This window comes from Marmota monax, unplaced genomic scaffold (assembly GCF_021218885.2).
Source record: "Marmota monax isolate L192 unplaced genomic scaffold, Marmota_monax_Labrador192_F-V1.1 WCK01_AAM20220418_F8-fsc00081, whole genome shotgun sequence".
NCBI classification, from domain to species: domain Eukaryota; kingdom Metazoa; phylum Chordata; class Mammalia; order Rodentia; family Sciuridae; genus Marmota; species Marmota monax.
In genome coordinates this window covers 639,959-654,810 of record NW_026695234.1, presented here as the reverse complement: position 1 = coordinate 654,810, position 14,852 = coordinate 639,959, and the positions used below count along the sequence as shown (strand labels likewise).

Genomic DNA, 14,852 nt, shown 5'->3' with positions numbered 1-14,852 from the left:
ATGGGACAATATAGGAGAAAGATCACTCTGTGTATTTCATAGAAGTAAGAAAGAAAGCCCTCGACTGTTAACTTGGTTAATATGTGAGTGAGGGAAGCTAGGTTGAGGACTCTGGCCATTAGACCAAACTCCCTGTTTACCATCTTAATGGAGCACAGAGCAGTCATTGCGGGTGGTACTGACTATTCACTTGTTCTGTACCTAGTGCTCTTGTGTGCTGAGAAGAAATAGCCTGCGGTCTTAACAAGGGCGTAAAATCAACAGAAAGAATGACAGAATTTTCAGTCAAGTTCTAAATTGTGTAGTCTAGTTTATAAAGCTGGGGGAGGCACTTAGAATTTTGGGGGGTGCTTTTACCTGTCTTTGTTTTATTTCTTTATCTATTCAATAGTACAAAGGAGGAGTTATTTATTTATTGACTTTTCTAGATAGAAACTGAAACTGAGGTGGGAATGGGGGAATGACCTACTGAGGGCTACACATGCAGAAAACAGCAATATTAAGCTTTGAAATCAGATGTAATCCAGGTCCAAGGTCATCCTGTGAAGAAAAAAGCAGGTAGGAGTCTGTTGAAAGCAAGGAAGGTATTTTGGAAGAGGTGAGACTTGAGACAAACAAGGAAGAATGGGCAAAACTGGGATGCTCTTTTGTCCTTTGACACTGCCAATGTGCATTTCTTTGGAGCTGAGATTCTTCTAGGTAACAGCCCAAACTTATCTACCTCCAAGATCCCATGAGGCTGCTATTCTGACAATAGGCTGCAGGAAGAAATCATCTTGAACAGACCTATCATGATGAGCCTCCAGGGCTTGTTACTTACAGAATTAAACTTTTGCCAAAGATGTCCAAGAAGTTTTGCCTCTCAACAAGAAGTTGATGAGCGGGACATAGGTGACACCATTGAATAATAGTTATTATCCACCCTGAGCATCTTTTCCTGTGGAGCTGTAGTAGATGGACAAAACATGATCCTTTAGGAACATCCAGAGAGGGAGAATGCATAAGTTAACCCCTTGCTACTTTGTGTGGTTCATGGAATGACAACATGGGTATCAGCTGGGGGTTGTTAGGTGATTCTTAGGCATTCCCCTACATCTGCTACATCAGGATCTATGGATTGACAAGATTATCAAGTAAATTTCTTCTTCTTCTTTTTTTTAATGCTGGTTTTGGTCTAGATTTAGACTTCTCTTCCTGCTCCCCTCAACAGAAGACTGTTTTTCTCAAAATACTCACAAGTACACTTGGGGCACTGGGTTGTGCTATAGTTTGGATGTGGAGTGTCTCCCAGTGTGTTAAGAGTTGTTCATCAACTTGTGGTACTATTGGAAGGTGATGGAACATTTAGAAGGAGGGGCCTAATTGGAGGAAGTTAGGTCATTGGAAGTGTGCCCTTTAGGGGATATTGGGGATCCTGCCCCTTCACCCCACCCTGCTTCCTGGCTGCTGTGAGATGAGTAAGTTTCCTCAACACACTTCCACCATGATGTTCTGCCTCACCACAGGCCCAAAAGCAGAAGGGCAAGCAACCATGGACTGAAACCTCCAAAATTATGAACCAAAATAAATCTTTTCAGTTGATTATGTCTGGAATTTTGTCACAGCAACAGAAAACACAGGTAGTTTACTCCCATGGGATTGGAGTCAGGTGACCTGGATTCCCAGCTCAGCCTCTGTCTTGCAGTGGGACTTTGCCTTTTTTCCAGGATTCAGGCATCCATTAGTTCCCTAAGGCCTATTCTGATGATTGTGATGGGAATTCAACGACTTGGTGTGAACTCAAGTGCTTTGTAAGCCTTGAATGACTTTCAAGATATTCATTAATATCCTTGCTGAATAGAATACCTGGGGCTGTGTGTCTGAATACCAATCCTGCATTTCAGTCAATGGGTGGAGAAAATGCAATTTTAAGAGGTACAGCTTAGAATTTGAAAACTCAGATGACCCTGCTTTGTCATGGAGGAAGCACTTAACAGGAGTGTTATTCTTTTCCTTGGTAAGAGCCTGACCTGCTCAGGAAGGGAGCATCATAGTCTGTTGCCCCTGAAGCCTGGGAGGGGCTATCCTGAAGAGGCCCTCAGCCATTTTCTTCTGCAGTGCTGCCTCCTCTTTCCCCCATTCCCAGGGTTCTGGCAGGGAGAGCAGCTGTCATTCTTTGAAGGATGTCAGCTCTATTTTAGAGCCCAGTGCCTGTGTTTTTATGTAGTGTCACCTCCTTGATACAAGTTGACCTAATAGGTAACATCTGGAAAATAATTGGTGACAGCAAAGGGAGCAGAGCCTCACAGGAGCATCATCTCCTGTTTTGTCGGATTTAGGGATGCAGAGGAAATAAACGCCCAGCAACCCCAGCAGCTTGTCCTCCTCCAAGCGAGCATGAATAATTGAGAGCCGGCAAGGCGACTGCACCAAAGAGTTGCATTATGTAAACCGGCAGGCGGCGGCGTTGTGTGTCTGTGTGTGTGTGTGTGTGTGTGTGTGCGCGCGCGCAAGAGGGTGCATGTCTGAGTGTGTCTGTGCGCCTGTGCGCGTGCGTGCCTGATCTCAGAACAGCTGTCTGTGAGGGAGTCCGAGGGAGAAAGAGAGAAAGGGAGCGAGGGCGAGCGGGGAGAGGGACTTCTGTACGGCTACACGACCACACCAAAAAACAGCCAAAGAGAGAGGTGGGGGGGAAGGAAATCAAGGGGGGCCCATGCTTAAAATTCCAGAGCGGTGCGAAAACAGCAGAGCCAGGGAGCTTCCCCAGCTTATGAGAGCCCTACCCTGTCCCCTCCCCCGTTAGCAACAGGGCTTTGGGATGGGCATGGAGGTGAGTGTCCTTCGACCTCCTCAGGGCCCCTGCTCCCTGCCCCCGCCCCCCACTGCCCAATGCATGAATGAATGAGTTCCTCTCTGCACTGCACTCTGCTACCGTTCCTAATGGCTTCCAGGTTAGTGCTAACTCGTGCTCACGCTTGTGTGTGTGTGTGTGTGTGTGTATGTGTGTGAGTCTATCTTTGTTTCCTCGTGGGATTTTTGGGAAGGGGTGGGCTATGTTCAGGGGTCAGGTTGCGCCCCCCCCTCCTCCCCAGTGGCTGTAGCTGTGGACCTGTCTGGTTGTGTGCTTTTATTTCCAGCTAGCACAGGCTGCTCAGGGCTGCCAAGAACACAAACCTTTAGAGGCAGAGTAAATCTGGAGTCCATGTTGTTTGCTTCTGTTCTCTGTTGGGGGATCTGAAAGCAGCCAGCGTGTGACATCATGCTGCAGAGATGCCACATTCTTTTCCTCCCCAGCCTTTTCTCTTCTCCTTCATCTCCTCCTTCCTCCAGAAGCACCGCTTGAGCTGAGCTTTGGAACACTGAGAAGTGGCCCTGGGGTGGGCTGGAGAGTGGAGCAGGGTTAGGACTGATGGGGTCCCCTTGATCAGGAGACTTAGTTGGGGCCTTCTGACTTGGAGAAAGAAGGGCAGGGGATTGAATTGGTGGTGCGTCATAGAAGTGGCCCGGAGCTTCTGGGGGAGGCTGGACAGACCATGTGCTCCTGTTTCCCACTCACTGACTTCCTCCATGGTGTCCAGAGGTGACAGGGTAGGAGGTGACCAGACCAGTGGCCAGGAAGATAGGGACAGATACTGCTTGTTTCACAGTGAGAGGTCCGTGGGACACATGGTTCTGGTCAGCCAAACAGAAGATGAAAGAGGAAGTGGATAGCTCCTGACTTGGGAAAGTAAAGGGATTTGTTTCTTCCTTGGCTTAGCCGGCACTTGGCTCAGAGATTTGCCATGTGTTTTGAGAAAATAGACACCCAGTGGCTGGGCCTTACTCCCCCACACCTCCTTGCCTTGTTAGTTATTTGCTTGATTTAGGGAAGTGCAGGAGTGGGGAGGACTTTGGAGCTGACTGTCTCCCTGGGGCCTCAGCCAACCCCTCAGTCAGGCTGGGGGAAGCATCTTTGCCTCTTCTCTGACATGTACTAGCAAACTTGTTCTGTGGACACCCCCCTCACTCCTTTGCCTCTGGCCTTGCCTGGCATCTCCCTGCAGCTGACCTTGAATGGTAGGAATGTTTCTCAGCTCTGCCTTGGACTGCACTCTACAGGTTGTGCTTGTTTAGGACCAAGAAATAAAAACCCTGACCTTGGAGAAAGGTCAAGGAAAGGCATGTTTTATAGAGGTGCCCTGGCAGGAAACTGATAAGTCAAGGCCATGACTAGAAAGCAGTATCCTGGGGACCTTGGGGAGTGAGTGCTGAGTGGGGAGCCTGCTAGTATTAGTTAAGTTTTTAGGCACTTAAGCAACTTTGAAACCATCAATTGGGGAAAAAAATGAAGAAACAGAGAACTTTTGTCATCCTACCTGAGGGGGGAGGGGCTGTCTCTCCTTCCTGGCCCTACAAATTTTCTCTGCTGAAAGGGGCTGACCTGCAACTCCTTCCCCCAGTGGGTGTTACATGGGTAGCACCACCACACACAGGTTCCTTTTCTGGGGGACAGAGGAGAAATCGGCTTTCAGAAAAGACCTGTACAAATTTGAGTATTGTTAAACCAGGGTGGGAAAACTTTCTGTAAGTATTATCGCTTCCTGGGCCATTCTGTCTCTGCCACATCTACTCAACCCCTCTTTGTACAGCAGAAGTGACTATGAATAGTTAGTTGACTATGAACAAATGATAATGGCTGTTTTCATAATAAAACTACTTATGGGCTCTGAAATGTGAATGTTATGTAAATCTCATGTAACTTTCACATGTCACATAATGTTAGTCTTTTGATTTCTTTCAAGTATTTAAAAATGTTAAAAATCATTTTTGTCTAGGTAAGAGAAACTCTTAAGATCTGTGATTTTGTATATGGCCTAGGTATATTCTTACCAACCATTCAGAATTGTAATATGGCCTGAGTTGGGATAAGAGCTGGGTGGTTTCTTCACCATACCGGAAGTCAAGTTTGTCTGGTTGGGAGAAGTGATGAATGTGTGTGCTTCTTGTAGGAAGTATGTACACATGTCACATGTGTAGTCAGCTCTCCTTAGCCTATAATATAAGGTGCCAGCACAGTACCCAGAGACTCATAGGAGAAAAGTGACTCATTCCAGATTCCTCTGATTTCAGAAGATGACTACAAAAATAGGTTTAGGCTCTGATTTTTAAATGCTTGGGGCAGTCTCTCTGCTCTCTTCTGAGCTAGTTAGATCACATCTCTGCAGTATTACAACCATGTCTGGACTCCCCAGTATAAGGGGGATTGAGATAAATCGGATTCCATTCAGAAGAGAGTGAGTTCAGTCAGTGCTAGGGGACCATGTTATATGAGGGACTAGCAGGTTAGAGAAGTGGAAAAGTTATGTGAAAATACCACGTGGAAGAGAAATTAGATTTGTTTTATTGCTCCCATGGGGGTAAGACCAGGACCATTGTGAGGAAACTGAACTTAAAAACTATCAGAGTCTTCCAATGGTGAAATGATTTACAAATCAATTAATGACTTCTGTTACTTGTAGTATAATAAGAGTTCAATCTAAATAAAAATTGGGTGGAGATACTGGAGGAGAAAAAGTTTTAACATCTGAGAATAGGTTTTTAAAAAATAAATCTTTTTTTTTTAATTTGTTTGTGGTGCTAGGGGTTGAATCCATGAGTGTTCTACTAATGAACTACATCCTTTTTATTTTATTGTGAGACAGGTTCTCACTAAACTACCCAGCTTTGCCTTGAACTTGTGATCTTCCTGACTCTGGAGTAGCTGGGATTACAGGCGTGTCTCACTATACCTGGCTTGAGAATAGGTTTAAGGAAATAGAAACATTTTCCTTAAAGCAAAGAGGGTCATAGTTTTTGAATTGATGTTAGGTATGGGAAAGGTAGAATGAAAGAAAATGACAGTAAGTACAATGTAACTTTTTTTTTTTTTTAATTATAACTTCCCGATGGTAGGAGGAAACAATGAGAAGGGTGACAAAGTCCTGGGATTTTGTACCCTGAATGTATTTAAAAAAATATATATATTTTTTTTTAGTTGTATTTGGACACAATACCTTTATTTTATTTATTTTTGTGTGGTGCTGAGGACTGAACCCAGCGCCTCGCATGTGCTAGGCGAGTGCTCTACCACTGAGCCACAACCCCAGCCCTCCCTGAATGTATTTTAAGCTAGGGTAAAACCTCTTGGGTGACTTAGGCATCTGCTTGAAGTCAAGAAGATGAATGGACCCCCTTAAAGTCCACCTTATTCTACATTTTTTATAATTTTAACATAATGGTCATTCCTTGTGTTCTGTTTGATCTTTAACCTGAAATAAATGAGAGCTGGGTCGGAATCCCAGGGTCAGGAAGGGATTAGCTATACAGGTGAGCCATACCAAGGAGGTGAATCCTGTGAAGGAAGGGCCCACTGAGTGATGTCATTCATGTTTCACGCACCAGCATATCTGATTGCCTCACTGGGACTTCCTATGACAATATTTTGCCAGTCTCTGCTGCCTATGGTGATGTATGTAACCCGGACCTGAGAGAAAGCTGGCGATGCTGAATTAACTGTGTGCCTGGCTGCTGCATGGGTTTCTGGATGCTTTGCCTAATTTAGATCTGAGTCCTTCTGTCCCAGAGATGCTGCTGCTTTCTGGACTAGACAGTGTGTTTTAAATCCATTGTTTGCCATTCTCCTCTCACATCCTTGTGAAGGTTAGGTGGTGACTACATTCATTCTTCTCAAACAATAAAAGCTGAAGCTCAGAGAGGAGTGGTTTGCCCTCACTTTAACACAGGGAGGTGTCTGAGTCAGGAAGTCCCCCTAATTCCTGGTGTGCTAGTCCCTAGTTCCATAGACTGGTTTCCTTAACAGGTGGTGATGAGAGATGTTGAATTCAACCAGCTTTTATCACATGGCATTAGTTAATTACACATGTGTCTCTGCCACCAAATTGTTAGTCTCTTAGAAGCAGAGACAATATCCCTAATGTCTAGAACATTACCTGACTTGCAGTGTGGTTCTTATTGAAGGATGGATGGATGGAAGGATGGATGGTGGATGGATCCTGCATAAATTTCCTTTCAGTTTTAGCAGTGACATTTCTCTTGCTGAGGATTGGGGAGGGGCCTCAATGAGCCCAGACTTTTAATGAGCTAAAGTTTTATTCAGCTGAACTCCTCCTCGCCGTGTTTCAGTGGCTTGTGGTATGTATCTCAATGGGTTGGAAATCTTTTAAAATGGATTAGAAATCTTTTTCAAGGAAGGGACTTCCTGGGATAGTGTAAGCACCTTTCTACTTTCACAAGCTCCCATTCTTATGAGCTTTCAGGCTTCTAAATATTTTGGGTGGAGTTGTGCTTAGATTTGGCTGTGATTGAAAAGGTCAGGTTTAAAAGCATTAAATCGCTACTCTTCACCCATAATATTTAATATTATGTGTATGCAAACAACCATGACATATGGTGCCCCACTGGGCCCTCGGGTTGAAAAGTTGTATATGTTAAGTTGGAGGTACTCAGAAAATACTCACTTACTGATGCAGGATAAGCATGATTAGCTTAATTTCTTAATTTTTAAAGATTGTTAAACCCAGAAAGAGCTGGGCAGATAATGATCATTGAGTCATGGAGAAATAGGACTATGAATTTAAAGTCTCCTGAGGGCTATCCAAAGCTGTGTGCAGCCACCTTGTGAATGCTCTGTCAATGAAAATGTGAAGCCAAGGCAATGGCCATTGTCAGAGACATTCTGAGGGAATTTCTACATCCAGTGAGAGGATCCCCTCTAACCTAGGCCATTACAGATCACATCAGCCAACCCAGCAGGACTGTTCTCCAAATGATCAGGTGCTTGTTCTGTTTTGAACAATCTGAGGACAAGGGAATTGTAAGCACCAGTAAATTCCTATGTTTGGTTTCGGCATCTTCTGCTTCATCTTCTGTAGTCCCAGCTTGTGGAAGTTGGGACTAGCTGAGGATGTGAATTTTGACGATCTTCTCACCCCTTGATACTGCTGGTTACCTTGATTCCTCGAATGCTTAAGTATAACACCTGAGAAACACTCCAAGACAAGTATAGATTGGTATGTAAAAAGCTTTATTAAAGGATAGCAGGAAAGACTGCCCTCCACCACCCCAGGAGGAAGGGGATCCAAAAGATATCCTAGGATGGGGAGGTCTCATCCCTTTTATATCTAAGGTCTTCTTTTGTTATCCTACATTCCTGTCCTTTATCTTGCTTATTTCCCTCTGTCCTGCACGTGCTAGGGGAAGCAAGTGGGAAGGGCAAAAAGTGGAAAACTGGTGGGTTTGCGGGGTGGGGGAAGAGTGATCTGGGCAGGAAGGGCCTAGGGTGAATTGATTAGCACCTCCCTATCTGCGGGGAGTTGCTTCATTAACAGTTCTATAGGGTGGGCCCGAGCCTTGGGAACTTTAACTTTTCAATCTCCCAGGTGTAATTTCTGATTTCCTGGACTCAGATTGGACTCCATTTTCTTTATTAGACTCCATTTTTCTCTGTTAGACTTGATATCAGACCCAATTTACCTAGCTGCACTTACTACCTATCTTTAAATCTGGCTTCACTTGTGTCTTTGCCATGTACAAAGGACAGAATTTAGGAACAGGATTCAATTTCTTCCCTGGAAATTAACATCTGACTTATAAACCTTTTTCACTGCGTGAACAATTAGAGGAGGCCCTTTACTTTGGGGATGTAGGTTTTAGTAGGTTTATGCCTTTTAAGCTTCTCACTCCAATAAGATGGGTTGCAACCATTCAACAGACAAGAAACACAGGTGGACAGAAAGGTAGGTATGATGATTTTTCTCAAGGGCACCAGAGAGATCAGAAGTTTAAACCCAGATATTCTGATGTCTAGACAGAAAAACAAGCCAGCCAGGAGTCTGGAAATGATGTCATATTTTAGTTTTCAAGGTCCCAGAAATTAGAATAAGGACGAAAGGCTAGAGATATACAGAAGGCAGCTCTGGGGGCCCATTTTTTAAAAAGAGCTTATTCCTTTATCATGCGGTACATGCCTAGAATCCCAGTGTAGGCCACTTGTTCCTAGAGGCACAGGAATGCACTACAGAAAAGGCCCAGCTCCCACAGGGTGTTCTTTGTAGTGGTAAACAACTAAACAACAAAAAACAAGGTCATTTCAGCTCCCACTAGTGCAGAGAGGGGAACCACCAGGTGATGTGGTAATGATTGCCTGGGGACCTGGAGGCCACTTTGCATAGAGTGGTCTTTCTAGAAAGTTGGCTCCAATGAGGTGAGCTTTGATCTGAAAACTGAAAAAGAATCAGCATTTGAAACTTTAGAGTTTCAGGCAGAGACCAACAAGTGCCAGTATTTTCCAGCAATAGATATCTTATTGAGGTAATGGAAGAGAAAAGCCCAAGGAGGCTGGAATACATGAGGGAGAAAGAGGAGAGGTCTGAGTACTGCTGGTAGAGGATTTGACCCTTTCCCTCTAGGAATTAAGCCAGGGAAGCTGAGTGGATTTGGTGCAGCCTCTGGTTGTGTGATTTCCTGCTGTCTTCTGATACCAGTTCTGTAGCATCCTCAGCATTTTCCAAGGTGATCATAAATTGTTCCTTTTTGAAATATCCGCCAAGATAAAAGCAGTGCTGGCTTTTTCCTGACCACGGGCAGGACCCAAACAAACTTATTTTGTTTTTGTAGGAAGGGGGGAAAAGTGGGTCAGGCTGTTTTGGCATTTCAGGCATGGAGTCCTGATTCTATTGCAAGCTCTGGTCTCCATGGAAATGAAAAATAGTGTTTGTCATGCCTGTTCCTGGATTGAATTCCAAACTCTGCACTGAACAGAAGCTGCAGGAAAGCTAGGCGACGGGGGGAGTGGGTTGGATGCAGGCTGCAGTCATTGTGTTGAGAGATCTCTTCTCTTTGGCCCCAGGAGGAAAAGGCCTTTGCCCCTCTGCCAATCCTCTCTCTTCGCGGTCATCTCTCCAGACCAAGAATGCCAGTGGAAGGGTAACTGAATTTCTGCCTTTCTCTCTTTGGCTAAAGAATTTCCATGAACCTTGCCCTTATGTTAATTAGTCAGTTAATAAATTCATCTACAACTGAAGTTCCTGCTAGGACTTTCCCCCATAGCAAGTAGATCCCCAGTAAGAATATGTCTAGAGATTCAACTAATCAACTGGGTATAAAGGTTTGGGATAGGCTTTGTAAGATTTTTTTTTTTTTTTCTTATTGGTTGTTCAAAACATTACAAAGCTCTTGACATATCATGCTTTGTAAGATTTTTGAAAAAGCGTTTTTGTTGTTGTTGTGTTTTGGTTTCCTTAGATACTTAGGCAAGGGAAGGACTCAGAAGAGAAGCTTATTGCTCAGAGGTAGTACTCAGTTATCTACACACTATCTACAAACACGTCAGATGCTTTGACAACAGCCCTGTTCTACGGGTCAGTTCCAAATTTTAGGCAGAATCTGCCCCTGGATACCTTGTCTACTTTATTCCAAGGCCCAACTTGGAAAGCCCCCAGGGAATTTCAGCAAGTTACCCAAACAAAGGAGTGAGAACAAGATGTTCATCTCTGTGAAATCCTGTTTTCTGTAGGGTCTGCAGCTGGCATCTGTGTGAACTGTGATAGGAGGAAAGGCACTATCCAGGGAGCTCTTTCACTTCCTTCCCTTGCTGCATTGCAACTTTCTGCTAAATCCAGGGCAAAGTGGGGCATGTCAGGTCCAGGATGACACTCAGCATTAGTGTAAGTCTGGGAAGAAAACTTCTGCTGTTGGTGGCAGGGCAGTGGGGAACACCCATCCTTGAAGCTCTCCGGCCCCTTTCTTCAATCAGGTAATCACAAGTTGACATACATGGCACAATTTGGCTTTCTCCCTTAGAGGGGCTGGACCCAGGGGTGGAGTTGCTGCCACATTTAGATTCCAAGAAATAGGCACACAAAGAGTAAGTTCCACCTGTGGTCACACGGGGACCATGTGTCACACCCGAGTGTCCTCATAGGGGAAATAACAATGCATTTGTTATTCTTATGAACCTCTGCTTCATCTTATATCCTAAAAATTGTGTTTTGGGAGAAAGCCACTGAGACTTGTTCTTGCACTCACCTGGGAAGATTAATTTTTTTATAAGTGTTATTTTCCTCTCTAAGGAGAAGAATCCAAGGGTAATTGGGGACTTTGCTAGGATTTGCCATGTGGGCCATTCACTCCCTTGTTGGGTTTGCCCTTCCCACCCACTGTACTGTGGTTTTCAGTGCATAAGGGCATTTAATGTAAACACTATTGAATGAAAAATAAGAATACAAGGAATACTAACCAACTTCGGAGAGTCTTCATAAACTGTGAAACTTGGAATCTGGTATAGGTGGATAACCTACTGATGGAGGCATTTGCAGGCAGCAAGTAAATTCCATGCAAATGTTATGCAAATACACCTGTAGCCTTCCTATCTCAGATTCCTGAGCAAGGGGCATGGGAAATCCAAAAGGGATCTGGCTAATTCACATGGATATTTGCCCTGGTATTATAAAGAACTAGGAAGGATTATTGATGAAACTTGAGAGTTGGCATAGAGTTAGGATGTGTGTGGCTAGATAACAGAGTAATTGTGTGTTAGGAATTGGGGACAGTATCAGAATCAGCTTTAATCAGATGCTATGAAAGGGGGGAAGGATAAGGTATCTGTAATATGACTGTGGGTGCTAATAATAATTGTCACCCAAAGAAGGAGATGTCCCATCCGGTACTGCTGTTCTCAACCACATCCTCCTGCCCACGCCCCATCAGTTCCACTTCAGAATCCTCTACACCAGCAGTTCCTATGACACGATCAAAATGGTTTTACTGTTCAGCAAGTCCACCTACCTAGTAGACAATGAATGGCTGTTTTGTTGTAAATAGGTCTCTGTCCCCTGGTGCAGATGTGCTGCTTATTCCTTGATACCTAAAAGATTGTTCCTTGGGCATAGTAGTTCTCAAACTCTATAGTGCAACAGAATCACCTCAGGTACTTAATTCCGAATGCAAATTCTGATGATGATCTAATGGAAATTCTCAATTATTGGCTGGGGGTGTTATGGGGTAAGGCTGGCATTCTGCACTTTAAGGAATGTGTATTCCTGGTCCCATTGGAAGTGATGCCTGGGAGCATTCAGAGCATTTCCACTTTACCAGCCATCTGAGGAAAGAGGGCAAGAATGTTTCTTCTGCCTTTTGCTGAAAAGAACAAACTCCTTCTTAACAATAGCAACTCAGTATTTATTGAGACTTGCTGTGCATTAGGTACTGTGCTCAACATTTGGTTATACTACTTCATATTATACAGCAGCACTCTGAAGCAGGTATTAATGTTTCTCTTTCTACTGAGAAAAATGAGACTCAGGGGACAGGATCATACAGCAAACAAATGGCCAAGCTGTGTCTCAAATCTGAGCTTTCTAACACCACCGAATGACAATTAATTTCGACCTTGTACTCCTTGAGCAATCTCCCAGCACACAAATGTTGCATTGAAGCTGCATTTCCAAGTTTCTAATTAGGTTCTCTTTCTACTAGTCAGGGGTGTCTGGAGTATATCAGGCGGCCTTTTAAAAAAGAATTACTAGTACTCCTGGCACTGAGATGTTTACAGTCGTACATTTGATCACTGTAGGCTGACTTTAAAATAACAGGGAAGTGTGATTATTCAGTGTCCAGGTGTGCAGAACAGTGGGGCAGAATCTGATTGGGAATGTGCCAGGGCTGGGGTGGCTGGTGGCACTATGGCAAGAATGAAGGAAGGAAGAAAGAAAGCAGTTGCTGCAATCCAAGCAGGTTGGAGGCACAGGGCTTTCAGAGCGACAGGTATAGATTTTACAATATCTGGGGCAGAAATGATTTTCTGTAAAGGCAAACAAGTTGACTTAGTGAGGAACACTGGAACACCAACTGACCATTGTGCTCTGCTTGGGGTTCTGAACAGTGCAAGGCTGGCTGATCAGAGAGCTGGCTTGCTGACAAGGGCTGCCCGCAGGTCCTTGTTGGGGATAAGGATAGGGAAAGAAAGCCAAGAAAAGTGTTGTAGTGGCCACCTTGTCTGTGGTGGTGGTGGGGGTGGGAAGACTGCAAAGAGTCACCGCAGAAAGCCTTTGTCCTCTGTCCACACTTCTCCATTTCTCAAGAATGTCAGCCAAGATCTAGCTCATAGGTAGTGGGATCAGACCATATGTGGCCTGAGATAGCATGGTCAGACTTAAAGGAAGCACCATTTGGTCTGGAGATATAGCTCAGTTGGTAGAGTGCTTGCCTTGCATACACAAGGCCCTGGGTTTAATCCCCAGCTCCACAAAAAAAGAAAGAAAAAAAAAAAAAGAAAACAGTAAAGAAAGAAAGTCTTCCAACTGAGCTATCCCCTCACAGCACTTTTTTATATTGAAATGGGAAGAGTACATGTCTAGTTCCTCCTGACTATAAATATCCCAAGTACAAGGATCCTTTGTTATTCAACATAAATTTCAGTGTCTAGCACTCTGCCAGGTGGTCAGTAAATATTTATGGAACTGAAGAACCACATGAAGCCATATTACCTTGGCCAGGCACTTAAACTCCCTATTTCTTGGGTTTCTCTCCCTCCTTTTCCCCTCTCTTCCTTTATTTTTTATCTATTTATTGTGTGCTACTGGGGATTGAACCCAGAGCCTCACACATGAAAGGCAAGTGCTCTATAACTGAACTACATCCTCACCCCTTTCTCATGTTTCTTGGAAGTAAAGTTGAGGGTTGGATATATCATTCTTAAATTTTGGTACCCGTCATTCCAATGACTTATCTGAAATGGGTCTTTGTTTCCTTCTTTCAACACGCCTAAGGTCTTTCAGCTTCCAAATACCAAGATTTAAAAATATATTGTACAGACTGGAGATATAGCTCAGTGGTAGAGCACTTGCCTAGCATGTGTGAGGCCCTGGGTTTGATCCCTGGTATGGCCAAAAGAAGTAAAAATATAATGCAACTGTTATTCATAATGCTGGCAGGATTGGATTCATGGCCCAGCATAGAGTTTGTTTGAAAGACACAATTGTATGTGAGACATATAGGAATTGGTTGTAGTTGCTCAGTAGTACATCCAAATCTATGGAATTATGAAGTAACTTTTAGAAGAGTTTTAGGAATCTAGCAAAACTAGTAGTGATTTTGCTGCTGTAGAACATAGTTACAAACATTTTTTCTTGTATAGAGAATGATCTGAGTAAAGGCAGAGTGAGGGAGTGTAAAATAATGGAGGAACCTATACTTTAGAGGTAGGATTTTATTCTAAGGGGAAGGAAACCATAAGGGGACTTTGACTAACGGAGGGGTGATCAAAATTGTCAGTTTCTTTTTAGAAAGTTCATTTTGAGAGGAAAATAGAGAATGGGTTGGAGATTGGGAGGAAGAAGTTGATTCGTTTCTTTGCAGTCATCTAGCAACCCATGTATCTTTCCATCTGCCCACCTAGCAAACATTACGGAACACCTAGTTGTAAGAATAAAGCTTCCTAAATCAGGTAGGCCTAAGGTTTAAATCCTGTCCTGTCATTCACCTACCTGTGTGATTTTGAGTGAATTATTTAATCTGTCAAGAATTTAATTTATTAGCTAAAGATAGGACAATAAACATTAAAACTTCATAGGTAGGTTGGGAGGATTCCAGTTAATAATGCTTAATAAATGATTGATGTTATGCAAGAAACTCAAAAACACTGAATAACTTTTAGCTATTATCAGTGCTCACAGGCTGGAGAAACAGATTTGGGGACTTTAATGAAATTGGGGCTTGCTATTGGGGACACCTTCATGAGGATGGGATTCAGTTTAGCAGACACTGCTGAACATGTTCTGCCTATACAGTCCCACACCAGCTGGTGTGGGAGGTGGCCCAGGTGGGTGCCTCTGGGA

General features: G+C 43.8%; 1 protein-coding gene across 20 annotated transcripts in view; it reads left to right on the top strand.

The window, feature by feature from the left end:
• The window catches only part of Gramd1b (GRAM domain containing 1B), a 237,581-nt gene that overhangs the window by 172,781 nt on the left and 49,948 nt on the right, over positions 1-14,852 (top strand). For 2 of the 20 annotated variants that reach the window (XR_009226174.1, XM_046438748.2), the window contains one exon: positions 9,866-9,942. The exons of 16 other annotated variants lie outside the window; for them this stretch is intronic. Coding sequence is in view for 2 of the 4 variants with exons in the window: in XM_046438748.2 (XP_046294704.1) it covers positions 9,929-9,942 (14 nt within the window). In the remaining 2 variants the exon portion in view is untranslated. Of the gene's footprint in view, positions 1-2,671; positions 2,931-9,865; positions 9,943-14,852 lie in introns of those variants that run through there. 2 more of the 20 variants (XM_058577141.1, XM_058577137.1) reach the window with 2 other exon arrangements.